We start from the raw sequence: 26,704 nt of genomic DNA, 5'->3' as shown, positions 1-26,704 counted from the left end.
ACAGCAAGCAGTGCAAGTGTTAAATTGTGAAAAATGAGATCTGTGGCTCAAAAAAAATAAAAGAAAGACTAGCAAAAGCTTCTGGAATTTCCAGTGGGGGATGATTGCTCTATTATGAAAAGTATTAATAACCACTTATATACTTTATTTGTGTCCCCAATACTCTCAGATGCTGTGCCAAGTCTCTATATGCACTCTTGCATGAAGTAACTAGTGTTTCAAATCCAGTGAAATAACCTGAATGAAGTAAGTGAATGATTAATCATGTTTTACAGAGGGAAATTCTGAGGCTTAGAGAATTTTAATCCCTGGATCAGGGTCACCACATAAGAGGTGAGAAAATGAAGCCTAAAGCCCAGGTTGGTTTATGACACAATCTCTGAACAATTCAAGTGATATTTATGAATTCATAAAAGACAGGCAATAATGTCCAGCAGTATTACAACTTTAACATGTATTTGTAATAAGAGTAATACATGTGTGTGTGTATGTATATATATATATATATATACATACACACACACATACAAATGAAATAGTGACAATCTCCAGAACTGGAAACTTTAAGAAACTCATGTAATTAGCTAAGATAATGGCTCTAAGCAGGGAATGTTGTTAAACAGTTGAAAGAAAATGACCCAAGGTGAATGTCAAAAATTGAGGGCTACTGAAAAATTCTACAGGTTAGATGCCACCTTGAAAGAGGAATAACATGAGATATTTAAAATTCATATTTTTGATAGATTGTCTTAAGTCTTTTCTGGAACAAGAAAGGTTATACATTAAATGAATAAATAAAATGGCTCTGCCTTTTGTATTTACTCTAAAAGACTAAGTAGCTATTGAATTAGAAAGCCAAAACAGGAGCCACTTTATAATTGGACTTGAAATATTTATGATCATTTGCCATATAACATCAACAAAATAAAAGAATGGCAGATAAACTGCTTTAATATCTTATTGTATCAAAGCCTCAGATTTATTAAATTTCTGCTTCGAGCTGTATTTTTAACATCCCCCATGCATGAGTTCAAGTTCCAGTGGAACATCTGACAATTATTACATATTAATATATAATGCTCAGGAAAATTTTAGATGTTTAACTCCTTAGTGTCTTTCTATAATCAGTACTAGGTGTGCAATTACTGCCTTAAAATTGAAAGTTACATTAAAAAATAAATTAATCCCAAAGAGTTTTACATAAAGTAGGATTACTAAATACAAAGACAGTGTTATTTTTTGCTTATTGATGTTCCCATTAAACTCTTAAAAGAAATATACATCTTTAAAAATGTATAGTTACATTTTTCCTAGTAGTTACATAACTTTAATTAGAAAAAATATAAAGAAGACATTTAAAAAGCACCTATAATCTCACAATTTATTCATAAGTATCAGCAAATGCATTTGTTTAATCTCATGAAGGAAAAGAAGTCCCAAATTACACCAGGCTGTGAAATTTGAATTCTTATACAAGGTTGCCCCTTAGTGGTTACAATCAAGAATAGCAAGCTAAAATCAGTGTATACTTAATTATTGAATTCAATTTATTATTGAAACTAAATTGGAAAATAAAAACTTAGGTTCTTGAAATAAAAAGTTTAAAATTTGATTTCCCTATTCCTTTTTATTATTAGTCATTATTATTTATTTATTATTAGTCAGAACTTCCTGTATTAAATTTTAGCAATGAAAATTGTTAAAACATGTTAATTATGTCGGTTTTGTTAACTGTAATAGCTACCAAAAAACATTTACATCTGAATCTTAAACTCTTGGGGTATCATTGGTTTATTTTGGGCTGGTGTCCGTGTCTATTTCAGTGTTTTATTTAACCTAGTGCCTACAACTGTGTCTGCTTATGGCATGTGCTTAGTACATATTCTTAATGAACAAATGCTATTCAATTGTTGAAATATTGGGAGAACTACATAAAATACCAAATCATTATTTAAGAAACATATATATATTCACTATGCTTTTGATAGGAGGAGCCACTTATTCTGAGAATGATCTATTAACAATCCTAGAAGCAATTAATAGCTGTTAGGACTCTCTTCCAAAAGGTGGATCAAATATTTATAGCGTTTTTACTTAAATTTTGCATGGCATATTGACCAGTGAAGTTTAACTTTGTAGTTTGCCTTAAAAGAGAAGGAAGGTGCCAGGGACAGCTTCATTAGTCTTGTGTTGGTTTGAAAGACAAAGACAGAATTCAGTTTAACTATTTATTTTTAAATGATTCTTATCCGGGCCTTTTAAAAATCGAGATAATTGAATGCATCTGTCCATCTACGAAGTGCTAAACATGTGCATTTGATATTATGATTCAATTAAGATGCTCATCTAGCCAGTTGAGTAGGTTTGCTCTCACTGTCAGACCATTATTTGATGGAATGAACTGAAACCTGAGGTGGTGAGTCCCGAGATTGAGCCTGCGGTCAGGACTCTGCTCTGGACTAGCTGAGAGGGTAACTACGTGAATCTCTGCAGCTATCATCTGAAAAGGGAGAGCGTGCACTAAGTGGCCACAAGGTCTTTTACATTTTTATGGTCTAATTTATTATTTGTTTCCTAATTAGTATTCCAGTTATTTCTTTGTTTTCCTGTTTGTTTGTTTTTTTAAAAAAGGGACTGGGATCAATTTTTCTTTCTCTTTAAATTCCTTTTTTCATTTTATTTTCGCAGTCATTATTTACATGTACCAGCACAATGTAACTAGTATTTTAAAGAATATAAATAAGCTCTAAATATGAAGTTTCAGTTTAGGGCAATTTTTGTCTGCAAATTTATTTACATAGACTTCATTGCAGCTATTAGTTACTACTTTATAAACTATGGTTGTAGAACTTCTAGACTTTACTTTTGAAATTATTCAATTTATAACACCAAAGATAATTCTTTCAAATTCAGAAGCCTACTTTTTGAGAAAGTAAGATCCCTGTTTAGCTTACTTTTTTCCCTTAAAATGAATAAAACTCGAGTTGTATTTACTTTTCTTGCGAAATAAAATACAATTTAAATAAAGTATTGGAGATTTTGGTGCCAATTTGACTAATTTTGGGCATGTGCAAAATAGTTTCAGATCTATAAGGAAAATATATTACATGATATAATGTCAAAATACAAAATTTACAGTTCTCTGCCAATTCTCAATTGTTATTCTTTAAAGTATAATTTTGGTTCAGAAACTGAAAGAGGATTGGTATGTTTACTAGAGGTGTACAGTTGTAGCTAGATCAGATAAATTAAAACTCTCTTAAAGCTAAAAACATAGCTGGAAAATATGAAAGCATAATACAATAATGTGTACATACAATCTTCAGATTTTATGGGACTTAATCTTAAATGTCCTACTGAGTTCATTTGTGCTTCTTTTTTTATATTAATAACTGACTTCTAAAATAAAAGTTTTCTTAATTATGCCTGCGTTCTAAATATGTCCTTAGTCTTCCAAATGTTTGCTTTTCTAAAGAAGAGGCTGGTAGGGCCAGTGATTAATTTACTTTTTAACTACACTGTAACCTAGACAGCCTACCAAGACACCAACGATGTTCTTATACAAGTTGTTTTGCCTGCATTATTTCCCAGTCTTTTCCCTCTATTTTATTTCTTTCTACACCTTGACTCTCTATATCACTATGTTTAACTACAGGACTTGTAGAATGTAACACCTTTCAATTCTTAAAATATAGCCATTTAACCCTCTTCAAATCACATAAACGAATTCTCCAAATTCTCCAACATATATAATTTTAATTCTCCAACATATATAATTTTGTCTCTTTCTTACTCTTAAAGCATAAATAAATGCTTTAAGGTCATCATTATAACAAAGATTAAGTTCTATGCTCTTCATTTAAAGTAAAAAGGAAGGCACTAGAACCAAGGGCACATATATACTGACATAATACACATCAATTGTATTAAAATTAAGGGGGAGATCATACCTAAAGCCCAATTAATATTAATTGATTAATATTTCTACCAAAATCCTCAGGGCTAGCCATTTTAGAAAGATTTAGCAGTACAACAGTTAATATAAAGAGAACCACAGAAAGCTTTTTTGCCTGCTTTTTGGTCTCATGAAAAACAAAGATGATATAAAATGTGATTATAGTAATAGAACTTTCAATGCAGACACATAGGAATCACTGGGGTGTTAATAAGATGAAACTTAAAACACATACCATAAAATTCCTCTGGTAATGAATATTCTCTTTGTTAAAATCGATCACATAGCCATTGAAGGACCAAACAAATGTGAGATCCAAGGCAGGATCAAAGGACGCAGCACACTGCATCGTGGCATTTTCTCCAACTGTGATATCGGCATTAATTGGGGCCAATATAATTCGTGTGGGATCTATAGATTTTTAAATAAAAAAGTAAAGCACAATTCAAGAAGATATAAGACACCATATTATCTGGTATATTAAAATAATAAAACCAATATATTTTTATTTATCTGTGCAAAATAAGATGTTTTCACATCCAAATTCCAAGAACAATATCATCAAGCAAGAAACTTGCCTGAAATCCTTTTGGAAAAGAAACTTACAAATACATTGACTGTTTTGATGCTTAGTGCTGAATCATTTTTTCATACATTAGAAATTAAGCACCCTCAAACATTAACTTACCTGTGATAACAAGGGTTCCAGTGCTATTAGCTTTCCCTCTGTTATTTTCTGCAAAGCACGTATAGATACCTCCATCATTCCTTGTAATGTTATTGATTTCCAAGCTACCATCTTCCCAAATGAGTATTCTAGTGAAATAAAAATATATATAATTCACAAACCTGATTTAGTAAAATACATTATTATGTCTTAGATTACAAACACTAATATTTTTCAATTATTACATTCTATATAAATCATGCGACCACAGACGTTTTTGTAAGTTGAAAATTCTAGCCTTTAGTTATAATATTTTTTCTCATAGTTGACAATTTGTTTTGGAAATCCACTTTCATCTATTTCTTGAACTATTGCCATAGCCTTCTAACTGACCTTCCACTCTGGGACAGGCTGAAATCAGTCATAGGCCTGAAGGAAATGAGCCCAGGTCTCCCAGAAATGTAACCTTAGGACTTCAATTCAGACTAGGAGGTGAGGACAGACTGCCATTTCCATGGCCACAGAGAAACATAAACATATTTTATTTTTAGAAACTTTAAAAAATATTTTAAAACCTCCTTAGTAACAACTTCTGGAACAAATTAACATTTAGGAAATTCTTCTTTGAACAGAAACTAAGTCTTTCATTCTACACATATTTCCCTGCTTGTCAGCCTCTTCCCCAGGGGATGGAGACTAAAACTCACTAAGTTTTATTACATGGAAACTGACACTTAGATTAAATATTGAATTGCCTGTCACTGGATTTTTTACTTTCTTTAAATAGATCATTTTCAAAACTAAATTATCTTTGAACGTTTGCACAAAACACGCAAACGTATATCCATTTTAAGGGCAAAGTCTGATAAAAGAAACAAAACTATCTACCTTACTGATAAAAATCTTCATATAAGAAAATAACAAAATTTCCACTAATATTATAGTCCAGGATTTCCTTTCCTTTCTTGAACAATCCAGTCCTGACTTGAAGCTCATTTCAGAATACTTTTTGTTGTTGAAGGAGAAATGAAGTATCAAAATAATATAATGATAAAAGTAATTATTTAAGATGATGGAAGCTGAGAATATGCCTCTTTCTCCAACTCTGAGGAGTGTAATTTATTCTCTGTCCCAGACCCTGTACTCAAAAATCCATCACTGTGTTTATTCAAAGCCACACATTCCACAGGCTGTTCTCAGCCAATGACTGATCATGGGAGGAATTTTAAGCCAGGCCTGCTCCTGGAAGACAGCAACTCCTCTGATACGCATTTTTGACTGGAAGACTCTCCGGCGGCATGACCATACCCTCTTAGAAGTGCAGTGCAGTCCAAGTCATTTCAACACAATCTTTTTTCCTTCCTTCCCTCTGTCCTTCAACTGGGATCAGACCTGTATCTCAGTAAAATACTTTTCCAAGCCTCCACCCGCTTCCTCTCTATTTTCCCTCCCATGCATTGCCATTAATTAATTTCTTACATAGCTAATCTTCCTGGCGTCAGCTTCTTGGAGGACACATATTAATTCAGTACCAATATTAATGGGTCACACTTTTTCTCACTAAGCTCTAGTATAAGTCCTCAGCCAAGTTCCCACATCCCTCTCATTTAATGATTTTTCGAGAAACACAACAAAAATTATAATGAAGTAGCAGGGGAAAACACAATGATGATTCTTTGTTAAATCACGCTAATATTTTTAGCTTACTTATGTTTTCAAGTGATCTTTACCATCTTTAAAGGGTATACATAATTCCATGTGTCATTCATCTCATTTATACTTTCAGGTACTTTGCCCTTGAAATTAAAATACTTTTTAATAAAAATATTTAGAAAACCTGATTTTTTTGTAATAATTCTCCTTATTCTTAAAGTAATATAGACTAAACTCTCAAGATCTTATCCTTATTTCCAGATACTATGATATAGATCAGCTGTCAAACAAACTAGGAACAATCTGGTCTTTAACCAATTGGTCACTTATTGTTGCCAAAATTACTCCAGAATAACCTCTGGAATAGAACAGACTAATGAAGATCCCTTCCTATAAGTGGTTTAAATAAAAGTGACTTTAGAGCTAACAGCAATCCATTGAATTTAAATTAGCAACTAACTTAATTCTACTAATTACAAAGAAATTCTGCTGCAGAAAATATATCATTTGAGCCAAAAAATCATAAAGTGAGAACTTAATTACCATTTATCAAGATACATAGCTTCTCCCATATATCACATAAACCACTCTTTAGGCACTAACCAGATACAGAAATAACTTAGTTATGTGGAAATGGTTTTTATAATTATTTTCAGGAGAATAAGATTATGCTTAAAGACCAATATTTAGTTAGTCCTTGGGTATTCTTTTTCAAAATAGACACAAAAATTTTTATGTTTAGCTTTTCATACATGTTATTTTATAATTCAAATATATTTGCATATGAATACTTTATCTACTATTAAATGGTATTTACAACGAGATAGTAATGGGTTAAAGTACTAAGTAAAAATTAGATTTATAGACGCTTTCATCAAGGAAAAATGCAATTTGATTTCAAAGGCTTTAAAAATATCATAACGCAATCAAAATTGTAAAATTTCAGGAGCTATATCTTTCTCTTCTTTTTTTGAACACATGTTGATATTTAGGAAAAACAAGTCCATGAAACATAGTTCTGGGAAATCCTTGGTTGAAGAGGTCCATGACATCGGTCTTCATCAGAATCAGAAAAAGATTTTATTATCACAGAGGAGAATTAATGGTTTGTCCAATGGGGAATGCCCTGCTCTAGGCTGTGGAAGGAGTAAGCACCTACACATGTAGCTGCCCTTTGATCATGGTCTCTGCATTGCTCATTGTCTGACCATTAATGTTTCAGCAGCATATTGAACAAATGGGCTTTTCCTTTAACATTTCTTGTAGTATCATTTTGTTAAAATCTTAACAACTCTGAGGTCAAACATATTAACTTTAAAAGTCAGTGTGTTCAGGGAAGCCCCTGATGTCCCTGTCCTCTTGCCCCATTCCATAAACAGCCGTGCCTGTGCTCATCCTAATAAGAGGGCTGTGTTGGCATATTCCCAACTTATATCAATGTCTTACAACTTCAAGTTCTAGTTTAGATAGCATCAATATATTCTTTCAGAAGGTCACTTTAACTTTACCAAGCTTTAGACACATCAGAATATGGATGATAATTCCCATGTTACTTTATTGGGTTACTGTGAAGAAAATAATGTATTTTCTACATGTGAGTAATAATAGTCTTTCAAATACAAAAGTGATCCTTGTCCTCCCTTATTTAAGAGTTTAAACAGATTGCCATTACTCTTAGATGAAGCCCAAGCCCCTTAGCATAGAAAACTTTGTTATTTATGATCTGGCTTACTATGTCTCATCTCTTAAAAGTCTCCTCCATTTTCCTCTAAGGAAAAATCACACTGATTTCAGTTTCTGCAATTTCTTACACATTCTAAACTCCTCACCATAGGGCCTTTGTTCATGCTGCCCTCACATTCTGGAATACACCCCAAAGCCAATGCCCACATCCCATCCCTCCCATTTCCCATCCTGGCTTTCTCCTCCTCATAATTTTTGCACTCAATATTACTTCTTCTAGGAAACATACAAACTGTTCAGTGTGGCTTTCATACAAATAATCTATATAAGGTGTACACTGCTTTTTCATTTTGTCCCCAAACCACCAAAACATTGGTAGATTGTCCACTTGTAAGGAATATGATGATAGCATCTTGTTCATTTCAAGATGGGAAGAGATTATTTGCACTTTGAAATCATCTTTTTATTTTTCTACAAAAATATTTAATAGGCTAATTGCATAAAATTCAGTTGAATATGAATGGATATAGATGCCTATATTGGGGGAAAAATATGTTAGAGAGCTCCTATTTTATTTCCCATTGTTTATTAGCTGTATGACATTGGGCAATTTATAACAAGACAACAAAAAACACCTCTGAGCTTCAATTTTCTAAATTCCTTATACATTATAGAGTCCTGTTAATTGAACTTTCATCATAATAGATACTGACAGGGGTAGGTATTTCTGTCCAACTTAGAACTACAGGATCTTCTGTGAAAAAAAAAAATAATTTAGAGCAAACAACATTTTCATTATTAACATATAAACAAGTCTCCTATAAAATAAACTTTTTCAAACAGTTTTTGCAATTGGATTTCTAGTTTCAGCACTGACCTGCTACTATTGACAAGCCACTCTGTCCCTTTACTCCATGAAAACTTTGGTTTTGGTGCAGCTTTAGGTTTGCATTCAATTATCACCCTTCCACCTTTAGCGGCCAGGATCTTTTTCTTCATAGGATTCATTTCAAAAGTTGGAGCCAACGCTAAAAAGAAAACAAATTATTATTTTTCTCTTTCTGTTTGTAAAGCCTAAACATTGCTTCTGTGTTGTAGAATCTTTTATTCTCCTTTAATAGTTAATGGAAAGGATTAATCTCAGTAAATATGATCAGCTGTCACCAATATGCATGCTATACCTAATGCATTGTAACTTTTATTTAATAACTTTGACTTATAAAATTCACCCAATTCAAATGTACAATTGTTGATGATAACTGAATTGATTATTAGAAACTTTAATTAGAATCCAGGCTTGGTGGCTCACACCTATAATCCCAGCACTTTCGGAGGCTGGAGTGGGCAGATGGCTTAGCCCAGGGGTTTGAGAGCAGACTGGGTAACACGGTGAAACTCCATCTCTACCTAAAATACAAAAAATTAGCTGGGCATGTTGGTGCATGCCTGTAGTCCCAGCTATCCAGGAGGCTGAGGTGGAGGATCACCTGAACCTCAAAGGTCAAGGCTGCAGTGAGCCGTGATCGCCTCACTGCACTCCAGCCTGGGCAACACTGTGAGACCCTGTCTCAATAAATAAATAACTTTAATTTCAATCAAATATTTTATACACATTTACCTTAAAATTAACACAATTCAGTTGCTTTGACTCAATTCCTCAAGGAAAGTAAAGTGAAAGGCTGGAGAAAATTGACCAGCATTATACACACTGACATATGGTCCTAGTCAACCCTCTAAACCACATGTTGAATGAACTATTCCCAGTTTATAAATGAGAAAATTGAAATCTATTAGGATTATCTAATTTGGCAAAGGTGCCACAGGTAGTAATAAGTGGGAGTCACATTTGAACCTAGGTCCTTCTGTTTCCAAAGCATGTACTTTTCATTAAACAATGCAGTCTCTCCTTCTTTATACAATTACTGAGCATCATCTGTATGCAAACACTCTGCAAAATGCCAAAATAATTGGAGCCCTGCTTGCAGGACCTATCTATAAACAGCTGTGGGAATAATGGATCTAATCAACTAATTAAGGAGTACATGATCATTTGTAGTTCATCGTTACCTCCAAGTACAGAGCAATAATTACCAGAACAGAATATAGAGTCTTAAAAAAGGTTACTCCATTGATGGCATGCTCTGACTTTCCTCAGCATCCCCACATTTAATCCACTGCTCTCTCTCCTCTTCCCTTGGCAGATTCCAAGCAGATTTCATCCATATATTTCGACACATTACAATCATCTGTAACTGTGTACTTTCTGGAGGCTTTTCTAGGCCTAGGCATATCTTCATCTGGGTTTTGACTCTTCATCCTCTGGTCTGGTCATTCTCAAAATTATCTTTGTATTAAAATCATCTGGGGATCTTTTTAAAGTGTCCATTCAGTAGGTCTGGGGTGAGCCTGGGATTCTGCACTTCTAATGTGCTCCTAGGTATGGCCACTGCTGCTAATGCTCTGAAGAAGACTTTTTTTGTGGCAAAGATTCATTCTATTCCATTGTTTCATTAGTCTGAATTATGATAATTAGCAATAAATAAATCAGTAAGCAACCAACCTAGGTCGTACACCTAACACAGTACTGGGTATTTTGTGTAGGCTCAATAAATATTTTGTGTGATATGACATATTGCTTTAACAATGTTTAACAGAAGTTAGAAATGATACTGACCCAGGATCTTCAACTCAGCATTTGCATAAATGGCTCCATATGTGTTTTCAGCTATGCACTGATACATTCCGGCATTTTCAAAAGTCACATCGTACAGTCTTAATTCCCCTTTATGATACTGAAAAGAATAAAATTGAAACATATTCTCAATGAAATTTAATAGAAATACTTTCACTTAGGTCTGGGTTTGGTTGTCTTTTAATTTAGATACATTATGTTCATCTGCCCCCACTGTTACCTAAGATGAACTGAGTGGGATTTTCATGGCATGGGAAAAGAAAACCCACTTACCATGCCCAAAGGCTCTTGTTCTATTCATCCTACAGAGCTGAGAGTCCACCTTTTCCCCTCTTGGACCAGCTGGGAGATTACAGTGGGAAGGTAGAGAAGAATCCCACTGCTGCTACTTGTCCCCAGGGCCAAAGATAGGACTTAGAGCTTCACTCTTACCTCTGTCTCTGTGGGGTACAGGAAAATAGTGGCAAGAAAAAGAGGATAATATTAGGTATTGGAGATGGATGAGTAGGAAGAGGGTGGAAAAGTGGAACAAAGGAAAAAATAAGGAGAGAGAGAGAGAGAGAGAAGGTAGAGTAAGATTACAGAAAGTTGTTTAAACTGAAAGAAGATACGTTATGTTCAGTTTTTGTCTTTTTTAGGAAGCTTTTATATTTCAGGGCCCAAGTACCCTTTCTCTATTGGCTCTCCTGCTAAATTTATCCCAGGACTACCCTGAAACACTGCTTGAACAGGAACTCAGGAACAGCAAAGCACTTGAACATACATACCGCATATCCATTTTTCAACCATCGGATTGTAGGGATGGGCTTTCCTGTGGCCACACAAGGCCAGTAGAGATCACTGCCTATGTCCACCTCTGTGTCATTGATGTGTTCTACCCACTCAGGGGATGCTAAAAAGTAAGGAACATTGTAAACGTTAAATGAAAGTCTCAAGATCCATCATAATCTCCAGAGTATAAATATTACATTTAGTTAACCTAATTCTGCAGAATACATCAGATAGTGTAGGTATCCTGAATTCAGTAATAGGCCTTGTCTTTGCATAGGTTTAACCTATGCAAATCCTGTATTATTACAGCAGGAGGTAACTGTAACTCAGTCATTATTTTTCCATTTGTAAATCGTGTTGTTGAAAAGCTGAGTTATAATTAGTACTAAAATAATTGATTTTTTTCTGCTCTTAACATAAACCTTTCAAGTCTGTCAAAATGACCATTGAGGTTTTAAAGAATTACATCTCAATTCAATATGACACCATCTCTTAACATTTTGGATAAAGACTCAGATTTTTTTCCCACTCCCTCAGGTATACATCATCTTCATTTTGATGGAACTTTTCAGCTAGTGGCCACTGTAACATCTTACTGTGGTGCTAGAAAAGTGACTTGGACACCTAAATATACTCTTTCCATATTAGAAACTATATACAGTAGCTATGATTGCTGAAATCCATGCAGTAGTAAAATTGATCTCAGTCTCATTCTTTAATCTGATCTACTTGATATCTAAAGAAGCATCCATAAAAATGAGAAAACGCTAAAAATTTTCCAAAGAAAAAATATTTCTAGAGAACAAGCAAATAAACAATTTGACAGTCTTTTTGATTATTTCAGTTATCTAGTCTAAATATATGCAGATAAATAAATTAATATAAAATAAAAAGGAAGTAGGAGGAAAGAATCCTGAGTGGAGAATAATATTTCTTTGAAACTGGGAACTTGTGTTAATTTTACAGCAAAAGCAATATATGCATCTTATAAAAAGCATTTAACAAGTAATAAAATACCAGAAATTTAAAAACTAGAAAACACTTTTATCTCACCAAAAACCATCAACATTATACATTATAATGTCTACATTATACATGTAGACATATGTACACCTATATATTTTAAAGCATATATAATCTTATTTAGTACATGTTTTCACTCATCATTATATTTATCTGTAACATAGGGAGATATTTTTTAAAATATTGGTGGATATGTTCATTGGAATTGAGAGAGGTTTTATTTTGTATACAATCTTAGCAATACATAATACAGGAATATCAGCACCCTTCCTGTCTTGGCCTCACATAGACAACACAGACATTTGCTATTACATCATGTAATGAATAATTGAATTGGCTTGACACATTCTATATATGGCTTAATTAGGTAACCTTCTAGTGAGGTGATCAGATCTAAAGATAATACTTAGTATGCTGCATTAGTAAAGAATAATATTTCTCTTAAATTACCTTCTGTAAATACGTTCTTCTAAGGCTTTAGATATTAGACAGTTCAAAATTCTACTCTGTTGAGAACCTGGAGCGTAGTTTTCTTAATATGTTGAATAAAAACAGGTCTATAAGCTTTAGAAACCTAGTAGAAAGTGGTGGATTTATTTCAAAGTTTAAAGGATCTTACCTAGTGTTTCCTTCCTTTCAGGAGGCCATTTCATGCACACTTGATATGTATCGCATTAACGTTACTGTGGCATTGGACATACAAGTCTGAAGTTCAGGGTAAATGTTTGGGTTAGAGCATTCAGTGTACAGAGTGTGTCTAAAGCCATGATCACGAGTGGGATCATAAAGGGAGTGACTGAAATGGAGATGGGTTTCACAGATGGAGCCCTGATCACACCAATGTTAGAAAAGTATGGAGTTGAAAGGCAATGGAGAATGAAAGATTATACAAGGAAATTAATAACAAAGTGGGTTGCAGACATGAAGCACAGAAAGTGAATCATGAAGAAGGGAAGGACCAACTGTGGCAACCACTGCTGTTAGATCAAAGTACAATTGAGAATTGATCATTAGCTTTAGCAATATGGAAGTCTGTGGTCATGAAAAGAAAGGTTTCTGTGGAGAGGTAGAGATGCAAATCATGTTGGAATGCATTTAAGAGAGAAGAAAAACTGGAGATGGAGACAACACTTTTGGAGAATATGGGTGAAATGGTCAGATTTTTTATTCCTTTTTGGGAGACACAGGAGAAAGTGAAATGGGACAGTAGCCAGAGTTAAAAATGAATAATCTTGTGGAAACTCTCGATGTGTATTCACTTGTGACCTGCAAGGTTCATGCTGTGGAACATTATAGAGATTATTTCAGTCTGGAAAGTTCCAATGTGGCCTGAAAAAAAATCTCTTCCCAAATGTAAGTGTATTTTAATGGGTGAAAATCAAAGGCTTGTGCCAAGATAATTTTGTCAAAAAAAATAAAATGATTCCTTAGACCAGTGGTTCTCAAAGTGTGACTCCAGGACCAATATTATCAGCATCCTTTGGGAATTTGTTAAAAATACAAATTCATGAGCCCCTAACAGACCTCTGAATAAAAAATTCTGAGAGTTTGGTCCAGCAATCTGTGTTTTAACAAGCCCTCCATGTGATTTTGATGCACGCTTAAGTTTGCAAACCACTGACTTAAACTAAGTCATAACACATAGCTTCTTCTATAAATAAAAAGATACTGAAAAAGACAGTGATAAAATGAGTAAACAAACTATATTAAGTGTATATTCGGAAAATTACCAATAACACTTCTATCAATCCATTGCTATTACCTATGGTTCAATTGGTAATAAGTTCGTAACTTCTATAACTCATAGTTGTGACTTCATTAGACATATGAGAAATATTTTATCTTTCTCCATGATGTAACATGCATCACTGTTTTCAAAACTATTAATCATTATATAGTAGTTTTTCATGTATGGAAATGGCTGTAAATAAGATATTGATGAAATTTATACAAAATTTAAAAATTAAAATAACGTATCTACCTTGAACATAAATTCTTGCTTGATGTTTATCCTTTCCTCTAATGTTCTCAGCCTCACATTCATAGATGCCTTCATCTTCTAGCTGAATATTGAAGATCTTAAGAACAGCCCCAGAGGTGCTAATCTCAGCAGTGCTTGGCATTGGTTCTAGAACCTTCCGCCATCGGATATCCGGAACAGGACTTTAAATAGAAGATACAAGTGCTAAAGTTTCACACACTTAAAAGACAATTACTTTATGTTTATAGCTAAACAATTATTTATTTCCTAAAATGGTACTATTCTATGTATATTAATAAAAGTGTCAGTATACTTACTTTCCAAGTGCAAAACATTCTAAGGTCACATTTTGGCCCATCAATGCATATACATCCTTGAACTGAACTACAATATCAGCAGGATATGGTTTTGTTGTTCCTAATATTAGGAGAAACACAAACATCCACTAATTATTAGGCACAATAGTAGTTATTCTTAAACATGGTAATTCTATAGGATTAGAGCTGCTTCAACATGGAAGCTTTTCTCTGTACAGGTACTGGTCATATCATAATGGATAGATTTGTTTGTTTATGCACAGTATGAATATAGTATAACTTCTCAGTATTTTCAATAATATTGGCTCGTTCTGACAGCTGCATAACCAATGTGACTCAATTTACTAAAAAAATTCCTGTCTTTAGTGAGCAACAGATATGTGTCAAACATTGTGATCAGTGCCGCATGGAACTCAGGAAGGTAGAGAAAGAAAATGAGGGAGAAGGAAAGACAAGAAGGAGAAGAGAGTAGAAAAGAAAGACGCAAGGCAAGAAACTAAGGAGAAAAGAAGAAATGCCCACAGAGATAAAGGCAAAGGGAAACAAATTGAAAAGGGGGAAGGAGAGAGGGAAAGAAGGAAAACATTTATTCAGACAACACAGCGCTCTTGAAACTAGACACTTTATTTCATTTATTTAGCACATCAGTCCTGAAAGATGTATTATTCTTCAGGCTTATAGAAAAAATCAGGCTCAGAAAGGTGAAAAGCATTGTTTAGGATCACAAATTTAGTGTGTACCTCACACTGTAAAATGCTAAAGAGACAAATAAATAAATAATGATATATAAGCCAAATCAAGATGGGTACTTTGAAAGAGTGACTGATGAGGAGGGTAGTTAGAAGTAGGTAAGGGCTATAGGACTCTGAGGCAAATATGGCATTTAAATTGGACTAGTTCAGGTTGAGCAAACAGCATATTATGACAAAGCTCCAGGAGTGTGCAAAGAATTTTAAAAAGTCTAGGAACTCAAATGATGCTGAAGTATATGAGCTTGAACCCACAATCTAGAAGGACTGAAAAAAGGATATTAAAGGTTTTGAGATGAATTTTCTCAATAGGTAATGTATTAGTCTGTTCTCATGCTGCTAATAAAGACATATCTGAAACTAGGTAATTTATAAAGGAAAGAGGTTTAATTGACTCACAGTTCCACATAACTAGGGAGGCCTCATAAACATGGTGGAAGATTAAGAAAGAGCAAAGGGAAATCTTACATGGCGGTGGGCAAGGGACAGCATGTGCAGGGGAACTCCCCTTCATACAACCATTAGATCTCATGAGACTTATTCTCTACCACAATAACAGTATGGGGGAGATAGCCCCCCATGATTCAATTATCTCCACCTGGCCCCACCCTTGACAAGTGAAGATTATTACAATTCGAGGTGAGATTTGGGTAAGGACACAGCCAAATCATATCAAGTAACTACCATTGGGACTTGGTAAGAGAAGTAATATGGATCTTATCTTTGGTTTAAGTAGAAGAGCTTGTTGGCATTTTTAAAGGATGGAGCATGGAGAGGAGAAATAGAGAAAACAGTCTCAGAGGTCCAAAAAAGGCTGTTTCAATACTTCAGGCAAAACAGGTGAGGGCCAACACTAGGGCGTAGTTACAGTGAAAACAGACAGGAAACAGTAAATATAAATTGTATTTTAGAGGCAGAATCAACAGGATGGCTCCTTGGATCAATGTTTCTCAAGGTGTAGATTAAAGGCTCCATCATCAGAATCACCTAGGATACTGGTTCAACTTGTGGATTCCTGGGCCACATTCCAGGCCTGCTGAATCAGTATCTCTGGGTCCTGCATTATTCCCAAAACTCCCCAGGTGCTTACATACTAATTAAGAACCACTGGGTTAGCTGTCCTGAAGATCAGTGGAAATTGGGATTTGATAATAAATAATGCTACCTTGAGTTATTGGAAATAAAATTGTATTGCTAAATAAGCTAAAGAAAAGGAGAAGGTTTTGGAGAGAAATAACACGTGTATTTGTGACACTTTGAGCTTAACATCTTTGAGAGCTTTTTGGGGGACAAGTCCAGGATATAGGAAGAATTGAGATCTAAACACAAGAAAAGTTTCGGAGATGTGAACTTGAAGCCTCTTGCAAAGGTATACTGTTGAAAATGTTTAAGTGGGTGAGAATACCTAGGAAAAGATTAGAGAAAAATATAAGAAAGATGAATATTTTGTGAGGAATATTCTATGAAATTTGTCAGAGAGGCAGAAGGGAGATGAAGAATTCAGGAAATTAAGTGAAGAAAGAAAAGTTCACGAAAGGCAGAAGAGGCAGTGTCAAAGTTCAAACAGAATAAGGACTTCAAAGTGTCCTTTGGATTTAGCAAATAGGAATTCATAGTAATTCAAAATTGCATTGAATACAAGAGAATATGCAGAGATAATGAGGTAGAGTAGAATCTGAAGATTCAGGAAAGAAGAAAATAAGTGTTGTAGTGAAGTTTCTAATTGAAATAAATGGAATGAGAACCAGAACAACTGGAGAACTTAGCTTGAGTGAGGGGAGAAATATTTCTGCTATGGAGACAAAAAGTAAGAAAATAAATAGAAGTGCTGAACTGCAAGTATATTTCTGGGGAAGAGTAGAAAGAAAATCAAGAGAATTTTTACATGATGGCTCCTTTTCAGTCTATGAAGTAGGGGGTGAGATTATCTCTTAAAACTGAGAAAAGAAAAATGAGCCAGAAAGTCAACAATATTTTTTGAATACCAATTATGTGAGTGTTGTCTTGCAGAGAAAAATAAAAATGGAACCTCAATGGTATTATGGCATTTTTCCCATCATCACACTGTACTTAGGGGTAAAGGCAGGAGCCAAACCTAAATCTGTTAATCTGAAGCTGGTATGCTCTCATGAGCTTGAATTTGCTGATATTAATGTAGCAGAAGGACTTGGATAGAGATAATGTAAAGTAAGCAAGTATACTGTGATTTGATTCTCTTAAGCAGCAGTGCTTTTTAAAGGGGAAGTAGTTCAATTGGAGCCTGGGGAGAGGCCAATCAGATTGTCAGTGGTCATCCACCATGGTGCTACCAGGGTAGCACCCCATGCTGATTATGTAGATTAGAAAAGACCATTTGTTTACTTATTTGTATCATGTAAATAGTTCCTTAAAAATACCAAAATAATCAAAATGACTTAAAAAAAATTCTATAATTACTATTGTTTGTTTTGATCTACTAATCATTTGATTTCTTCATGAGCTTACTAAGAAGTAGGAATGGCCACAAAACAAAAAGTAGATGTCAGTGATTTCCACTGTAACCAATACACTACAACCGGACTAAGGTATCAGTCCCCTGTGTACTTCCCGAGCTAGAGGCAACTCATCCGAACTTAACCTTCTTACAGCAATTTTATTAGCTGAATCTTCTCAACACAAAAAGCTTAGGACCAGGCCTTTGGCCCCGTCAACGTGCACCCCCTTCTATATTGTCCTTCCTGAAAAGCCAGCTAGTCTTCACTGGATATTTCTTTCATTACGGTAAGTATACCATATGTAGACAACCTTGCAAAAACAGAGTGTAACAAATACAATACTTACGTTCAGGTATTGGAATGAGTGGGATGAATTTGCTGAACACGCTCTTTGTAATAGAAGGACTGGAAACAAAGCAGGAATAATTGCCTTTGTCGGAAGCCTCAACATTTGCAATGTAGAGATTGCCATTTGTCTGAGACACAAATCGGCGTTTATCCATTGTGATAAATACAGGAAATTCATTTAGAAGCCAGCGATAGCTAAGATCATCTAGGAGAAAATATTGTCTTCTAAATATTAAGTGCTTCCCCCAAAGTTGTTACATAATTTAATAGGGGCTAGTAACAAGCTATCACTTAATCTAATATAGGCCATTGTAGAACAAATGTTGGGAGAAAGCCAAGACAAACAGTGCACACTTTTAAATATGTACCATATTTTACATGAATATATGCATTACACTAAGCAATTACATCTATTTATCTATTTCTATTATTTTATAAACTATTAATATTCTTGCTTTCATTTCATTGATGGGCTAAGTGAAACTCGAAGAGGTTACATAACTTGCTTAGAATTTCATGACTATTAAGAAGAAATGGGATTTTGAATCCACGTCTAATAACTCCAAAGCCATGATTAATCTGCTGTACTGCATTTTATAAATAAGATTACTTACCATATTATCACTTTATCTGTTTTGTGTGTGTGTGTGTGTGTGTGTGTACACCTATTTTAAATTATAGAGTTAGAAATGAGCTTACATAACCTATTGTGGGGGCTGGACATGGTGGCTCACGCCTATAGTCCCAGCACTCTGGGAGGCCGAGGCAGGTTGATCACTTGAGGCTAGGAGTTCGAGACCAGCCTGGCCAACTTGGCGAAACATATGAAAAATACAACAGACAAACCAACCAACCAACCCAGCGACAACAAAACAGGTCTACCCTGGAGTCATACTCTAATTTTTTCTATTTTCCTCCCTTTCTGATCCTTTATCCCACTTTCTTTTTCTTCCTCTTCCTGCTCCTTCTTCTTTGTCAAATAGAGGATTGAGTTATTATCATTGATCCATATACAGTCCCTTTCTCATTTATTTTCTTTTATTCCCACCCCCCATTTCTATTCCCCGTCTTCCCATGTGCAACCTTCCTAATATGTTTGATATGCATCTTTTTGTTTGTATGTATTTTTAGAAAATGTTTATTGTTTTGTGTGCAAAAAAAAATTAATAAAATAAAAAAAGAAAACCACAGAAACAGGGAAAAGTGTAGTACTGGTTTAATTAAATATTAGGAGATGTATCATATGGTAACTCTTACGCATATGAAATTCCTTTGGCTGAACACACTAACTAGTTAAATGGAAAACTGAATTTCCTCCTTAATTTGCTGCATTTCCTATAGTTTTCTATTCCTTCTTTCCTCTCTGTTTTGATGAATGACTCCCCAGGAGTCATTCAACAAATACACAAGAGGAGACAATGGGCAATGCATACCTTTAGGTCAAAAAATGATGATTCCCTTCAAAACATCTTGATCACATAAAGACAATTTCTACTGGGAAGAATGTAAGTGGGAATCTCTCCAGGTCAGACTAGATAGGATTTTAGGTGTAAAATCATGAAAAACCAAGAACTCGCAGCACTCAGGCTTCTTTTAAAGATGAATAATCACGACAAACGGCTATTTTGCTTTGGGGAACTCAACGTGGCTAGCAAAGCTTTCAAAGAGAGTGTGAAAGCACAATGACTATGAGAAACTAACAGAGATGCACATTATATAAGCTTCACATAATTGGGAATAATAACCTGGGCATTATATTTAGCTTAGCTATGTAATTTTCTCCAGCAAAATACAACATCAAGACAGGCAGTGAATATGATTATATTCTTTTGGTTTTCAATATTGATTTTTTTAAATTATAGAAGCAGCAGCATATGTTTATTATTGAAGAAACAAAATACAGTTAAAAAGAGGCAGAAATTAGACTATCATAATTAGCCTCTAACTCAGAATTATGGTTAACATATATTTCTAGGCACTTATATCTGTGAATAATTGAATTCTTTTAATTTGTTTTCTTTTTGCTGATTTAGGGTCACAGGATAATTAGTATAGGAAAATATTTAGGGAGCTGCTTAAATTTCTTAAATGAGGGCTCCTGGGATAAGTAAAGAAGTATCACATTCAGAAAGGAGTATTAAGTAGTCTTTCATCCAAGCTGATATGTATAATACATTTAAAAGAAGACTTTGATCTTTTCTGTTCTGAAATAATATTTCCTATTCTCAGTTGAAATGTGAATCCAAATTTTGTAAAGATTTCTGTTAAAAATTAAATCCCCACTCCCCCTGCCCCACCACCAAAGCCAAAAATGTCAAGAAAGTGTGTATTTCATTATAGAGAAAGGACATTTGTAACTATAGAATGTATGAAAGATACTGCCCACAAAATGCATTTAGAGTAATCTGAATCCTCAGTGGTTACGTGAATACAGAGACCTGAATTTTAATTCTCAGTATCTTTTATCAGGCCAATTAGTCACTCTACTACTCAATTTCTCTAAAATGTAAGACATTTTCCTGTGCCCCACTCATAAGAGATGTGTGAAAAGGAATGAAAGAAGTGATGGTATTTGATCCTTATAAGGGATAAATGCTAAATCCGAGAAGTTATTGTCATGATGTTATATGAACGTAAGTCTTGGACAATGGAACAATTGACCTGACTGAGTGAATGCCCAATGTAGATTCTCTAATTTATTTATTTTGCAAAACCTGAGTACCTTCCAAGTGCTGCTAAACAAAGTAGATGTGGCCTTTGCATTTGTGGGACTGGCAATATAATTAATCTAAGTTTATTTAACAAATCTTACTTATTTTTAAAGCCATTCACTTGGACAAAACAATAATTGCAATTTGTTAGAAGCTGTCAGCACTTATTACAACAAAGGTAGGAATGGCTCTTGCCATTTTTAAATGGGGGATCCAAGGCCTCATAGGGTGAAGTGACTTCCTGAGGTCATACAGCAAAGGGGAGGCAGAACTGATGTTCTCACCTCTTTCCCCACCCACCATCACCAAAATAAGCTGTACCAAGACTGCAGCCATAGCCACCCTGACTCTCCAACTTACGGATGAGATGTGATTTTGACAATCAAGAGCTAAGCCCTGATCTACTTCTTTCAAGGACTCAACAGACCATCTTCTTTGTGTCTTTCCTAGCCCCACACAGATGATAAAATCAACCATCTTTGCAAAAGCCATCTTTTTTCCTCGGATTATAGACTGGATTAAACAATAAATAACCATAAAATTATTTTTTCAGTAAGTGCCAGCACATGCTTAAGAAATGTTGCTTTTATCGGTAGATACATGACACTTCTTGCTTTTGCCCCAGAAGTCTAGGTAATCACATTGCAGTCCTATGGTTTTGAAAACAACTTATTGAATGATGAATCACAAATTGATATTCCATCACCCCCAACATCTACACACACATAGAACTGCCACCTTGATTTCCATTTGGAAGCTTAACAGATGCTTTACATTTAACATGTCCACACCTATTCCTTCAGCTGAAGTAATGGCAACTTCATTCTTTTAGGAGCTCATGGCAAAAACTTTTATGCCACCCTCAACTCTTGTATTTATCTTATATACCACATAAAGTAAACAAGCAAATCCTCTTGGCTTCTCCTTCAAAATATATCTAGAATTTAACCAAAATATACCTAGATTTCTATATAGAATTTAATATATTCTATTTATCTAGAATACGCTTGGCTTTATCTTCCCACCTCCACTGTCACCACTCTGGTCTATCATATGCTACCTAAATTATTACAATACCTCCAAACCGATCTCCTGTTTCCACCTTTGTCCTCCCCAGGTCCTTTCTTAAAACAGTAACCAGAGTCACTTTTCTATAACTGAAGTCATGTCATGCGTCTCCTCTGCTCAAAGCCCTCCAATGTAAATTGCATTCAAAGTAAAAGCCAAAGTATTAATAATTGCTATGGATCATAAGGTCCTCCATAATGCAGCTCTTGTACCTCTCTTAGTTCATTTCTTACTACCCTCTGCCTTATTCAGTCTATGACAGCCACCCTGGCTTCCTTGGTCTTCCATAGTCTGACCTCAGCGTCTGCCCGGCATGCTCTTCTCTAGGATACTCATATTGTTATCTCCTTTACTTCCTTCCGGTGTTTATTCCAACTTTCCTTCTGGTGATGCTCCTCCTAAGTTCAGTCGTCCCCTCAATACTTACTGTCCGCAATTCCTTGCATCATATATATAGCTCCTTATTTAGCAATATCTAACATACCATGTCTTTTAGCCATTTATCTTATTAACGTCTGACTCTCCCAGTGGAAGACCTCTGAAGGCTGGTAGCTTTTCCTGTTTTGCTCCACTGAGGCACTTCTGTGGCATACATTTTTCCTGCTGTATAACAAATACTCCTAAGAGATTTTCTGAGTCAATGAGTGATGCAGTGAAGGCCATCCAGTATTGAATATGGTCAAATGTAGTCACTGGATACTTTTGGTCATTACTTTGTGGGAAACGCTATGAAAATGGTAGGTTTTTAAAATAAATAAACATATATATATATATATATATATATATATATATATATATATATAGTTTCAATAGTTCCTTAAGAAAAACACCTTTCTCATTGAAAGGGTGTTACAAATTTTGAATTTTATATGTACCTCCATATTTATCAAGCAATCATCACACACATCAGATTGATGTATTCCACACAAAATCCTGTATGGAGTTTTAAAGGCTGTTACGTTTCATTCTCTATGCAGATGTTTAAAGTCAAATTTAAGGCATAATATTAGAACTATAAGAATAGACACATGATTTTTAAATTGTGAAAATAGGTAGTTATATATTGTTTCAAAGGGATATTTGATAAATACATGAAAATTGGTGAAAGTGTATGAGGAATTCATCTTTTAATTAGCACTTTGGTGGCTTTTGTCTTAGCCATATAAAATTACAGAAAACATAGATTCAAAATTGAATTTCATAACAGATGACACTTAATTTAGCCCCATTTATAAAGTAGATGATTATTCTTGCTGATTGGTATTCCTAAGGAGATTAATAATTTATTATGTCTTTATCCCTTCTAGTGTTTAGTTACATACAGTTCACAGTATTTCATAGATACTAACTTGTTAAGAAAATGATCGATTATACATCCTTTCTTGGTACTGTTCTATTTCAGTAATATTTTCTAGAAAATCTAACAGAACTTCCCTGTGGAATAGGAACTTTAATGATGACATAATACAATACATATATGTTTATAAACTGAAATGATTAGAGATCCTTGGGACTAGAGCCAGGTGACTGAGCCAAGAAAGGAAGCGTCCATAACAGTTAGTGACACATTACAAGGTATGCAAATATTCAGTCTCATTTAATTAATAATGAGCCATGATTATTAATAATGTGGCATTATTACTAAGAAAATGGAAACTTGTCCATTTTGTTTCATAGATGCTAATAGAGAGGAATTAAGTTTACCTGGAAAATGGTACGGAGGGTCACAGAGAAGCACCATTCCTTTCCCTTCTTTTACTCTGACCTCAGGACGTTCCTCAGGTGGGAAAGGATCAAGATCTAATTTCAAAAGAAAAAAAGAGAAACATTCACTCTCTGGTCAATAGAAAGAGAGACATTCATCAATTTTACCTTTCAGCGAATAACTCATTCATGAGATACAGCACTTCTCAGTGGTTTGGTGAAGCCTAGTAAAGTCAGCTCCTCGTTCTTACATTGCTGAGATTTGTATACACTATTAAAAAGTTCTGTTATGAGCTCAAAGTCTATGGATATTGGGAGCAGCCTGCGTAAGAATTCTGACAACCCTGAAAAATCACAAATATCCTAAAGACTTTTGTTTCAGACTTAGGGAGAATCTCAGTCAGGGTATCTGGAAATACAGTGAAATCAGACAAACCCAGGGACCTACCAGAGAAAGTAAGAAGGAATGACTCAGAGGAATGGACTCATTTGAAGGGTATTTCTCTTCCTGAGGGAGGGCTTGGATATTGGGAAGGTATAAGGGTGAAAGGCAGGACCCTCGTTAGGGAACGTGAAAGTGACCAATCTCTTGCTCCTTCTCAAATTCTGGGTTTGCTTCAGTTCTAATTTTCTTTACTCTTTTCTATGTATTTGGAACTTACATTTCACTTGATTCCTTGATATTCTTCCAGTTCTTCATTTATTTTACTGATACTCATTCTATTTTTTTTCTGCCTCTCTTCCTGTTACTTACCTGTGATCAGCACCCAAATTATAACATTGAATTGTTACTTTTCTCAGTATAAAGTGTATACCTCTGAAAATTCATCTATTCTAAGTGTTACTTTTTTGCAGAGGACTTTTCAAATCTACTTCTCTAGGCCTGGTGTCTTACTTGAATGCCATCCCTATCCTCAATATTACTTGACATTTCAACTTGGGTAACTCAATATCACAATAACCTCTGCATGTGAAGCAACCATTTAAATGTTTCCTGCCATCCTTGAAATTGGTTTTTCTTGCTCCCATCACATTATTAATGAGAACAGAATATTTCTACCCTCTGACTAGACATTGCTTGGAAAAAAAATGTCCAGTCTTCTTTCCTTTTGTGCAATGCAACCTGTTAATTCTTTCCTTATGGTTAATGTATGTTATTTACATTTCCACTCTCACCACACTAATTTAATCTTACTTCTCTTCCTGTACCTCTCTTATTCCCTCCTGATAAACCCTAACATGAAGGACTTCTTAAAACATTGTTCTCATCCTATAATTCATTTTGCAAAAGATTTAAGTGCTGACTTAAATCACATACTGGAGATCACCTGGTCCAACTCATCTCCCAATGTAAAATTTTCTTTCGAAACAACCTCTAATTTTTAGCTTAGCACAGTTTTTCATTATTAGCCCTAATTAAAAGAAATGTTTCATGTAATTTAAATTTAAAATAAATTAACTAAAATATAATTAAATTTACTCCTACTATGAGAAATTAAATAATAGGGAATACAATATTGTCATATTGGGTTGATCTTTGAAGAGTCACAGCCATTATGTTGCCATATGTGACATTTTCTTCCCTCAAAAGCCAATTTTCACCCCCTTAGGGGTGATAGTGCCCCTTTGATAATACATGGCTTGGTGCTTCCATTGATGCCTTTTTTTTTTTTTTTTTTTTTTTTTTTTTAAGACAGGGTCTTGTTCTGTCACCAGGCTAGCGTGCAGTGGCACCATCTCGGCTCACTGCAACCTCTGCCTCCCGGTTTCAAGCAATTCTGCCTCAGCCTCCTGAGTAGCTGGGATTACAGGCACGCGCCACAACGCCCAGCTAATTTTTGTATTTTAAGTAGAGACAGGGTTTCACCATGTTGGCCAGGATGGTCTCGATCTCCTGACCTCATGATCCACCAGCCTCAGCCTCCCAAAGTGCTGGGATTACAGGCATGAGCCACCGCGCCTAGCCTGATGCTAATTTTTAAAGAGTCATTGAAGATCCTCAGATGCTGGCCTCCTTTATTTGACATCATCTTTCACTGTTTCAAGTGCATTCATAGTATGCCTTGAGGTGCTTTGTTGTCTCCATTACACAATAAGGGCCCACTCATCTTGTAAGATCCACCTCATCTATGATGCCTTCCTCTCACTATCCTTGATTGTTCTTCTTGCTGAACTCACCTAAACACGCTTGCCCTTTTTTAAAAGTTACAGTTTACTTACATCCAAAGCTCAGGGTTGCTTCAGTGCTTCTGACCATCCCGTAGTTATTGGATGCTAAACAGTAGTAGATTCCAGCATCTTTCTGTTTGTCAGGGTTGTTGATAACAAGGTTTCCTCCTACCATACTGTATCGATCACTTGTGAGATCAACGTCCCCATTATTCATTCTCCATCTATGAGAAAAAGACACAAAGGTCATATCAGAGACCTGGCAACTCTATGGAGCCAACACAGTTCTAAAATAATTTGGGTACGGCTCCATGTGAAATCAGACAATTAAGAATATGATTCAGGTGATATTTCTTTGTACTCCATAATTCTGAGTCTCTAGGACCATAATTTGTAATTTAGCTCAAGTACAGACAAGGAAACGTCAAAGTACATGACGTATTTTGTCTTTTTTTGTGAGGTATCTCAAGTGACAAATATTTTGTTGAGTTTTTCTCCATAAATTGATTTCTTGGGATGTAATTGATAGCCATCTATGCACCAGTTAGATTCATACATATGCAGATATACTGTATAAAATATTAAAAGCATTGTTCTACCATAAATAAAATATAAAATATCAATATCTGACTCTAAATTTCAATGAAACAAACTAATTGACATTGGGTTCTGCTCAATAAGTGACATATTCTGACCACTAGAGGTCAGTCACACAATTTGAAAATGATAAAAGTCAGTT

At 34.8% G+C, this 26,704-nt stretch overlaps 1 protein-coding gene across 9 annotated transcripts in view; it reads right to left on the bottom strand.

Moving 5' to 3' along the window:
* Positions 1–26,704, bottom strand: part of CNTN1 (contactin 1) — a 390,240-nt gene that overhangs the window by 132,341 nt on the left and 231,195 nt on the right. For all 9 annotated transcript variants that reach the window (XM_030822637.1, XM_030822635.1, XM_030822633.1 and 6 more), the window contains 10 exons: positions 26,017–26,189; positions 23,797–23,892; positions 18,312–18,518; positions 14,743–14,842; positions 14,426–14,607; positions 11,418–11,542; positions 10,633–10,750; positions 8,836–8,986; positions 4,644–4,771; positions 4,191–4,366 (listed from right to left, as the gene is read on the bottom strand). In XM_030822637.1, coding sequence (XP_030678497.1) covers positions 4,191–4,366; positions 4,644–4,771; positions 8,836–8,986; positions 10,633–10,750; positions 11,418–11,542; positions 14,426–14,607; positions 14,743–14,842; positions 18,312–18,518; positions 23,797–23,892; positions 26,017–26,189 — 1,456 coding nt within the window. The remainder of the gene's footprint in view (positions 1–4,190; positions 4,367–4,643; positions 4,772–8,835; positions 8,987–10,632; positions 10,751–11,417; positions 11,543–14,425; positions 14,608–14,742; positions 14,843–18,311; positions 18,519–23,796; positions 23,893–26,016; positions 26,190–26,704) is intronic.

Source organism: Nomascus leucogenys, chromosome 11 (assembly GCF_006542625.1).
Source record: "Nomascus leucogenys isolate Asia chromosome 11, Asia_NLE_v1, whole genome shotgun sequence".
NCBI lineage: Eukaryota > Metazoa > Chordata > Mammalia > Primates > Hylobatidae > Nomascus > Nomascus leucogenys.
The sequence above is the reverse complement of the archived record's forward strand: the minus strand, read 5'-3'. Positions and strand labels throughout refer to the sequence as shown.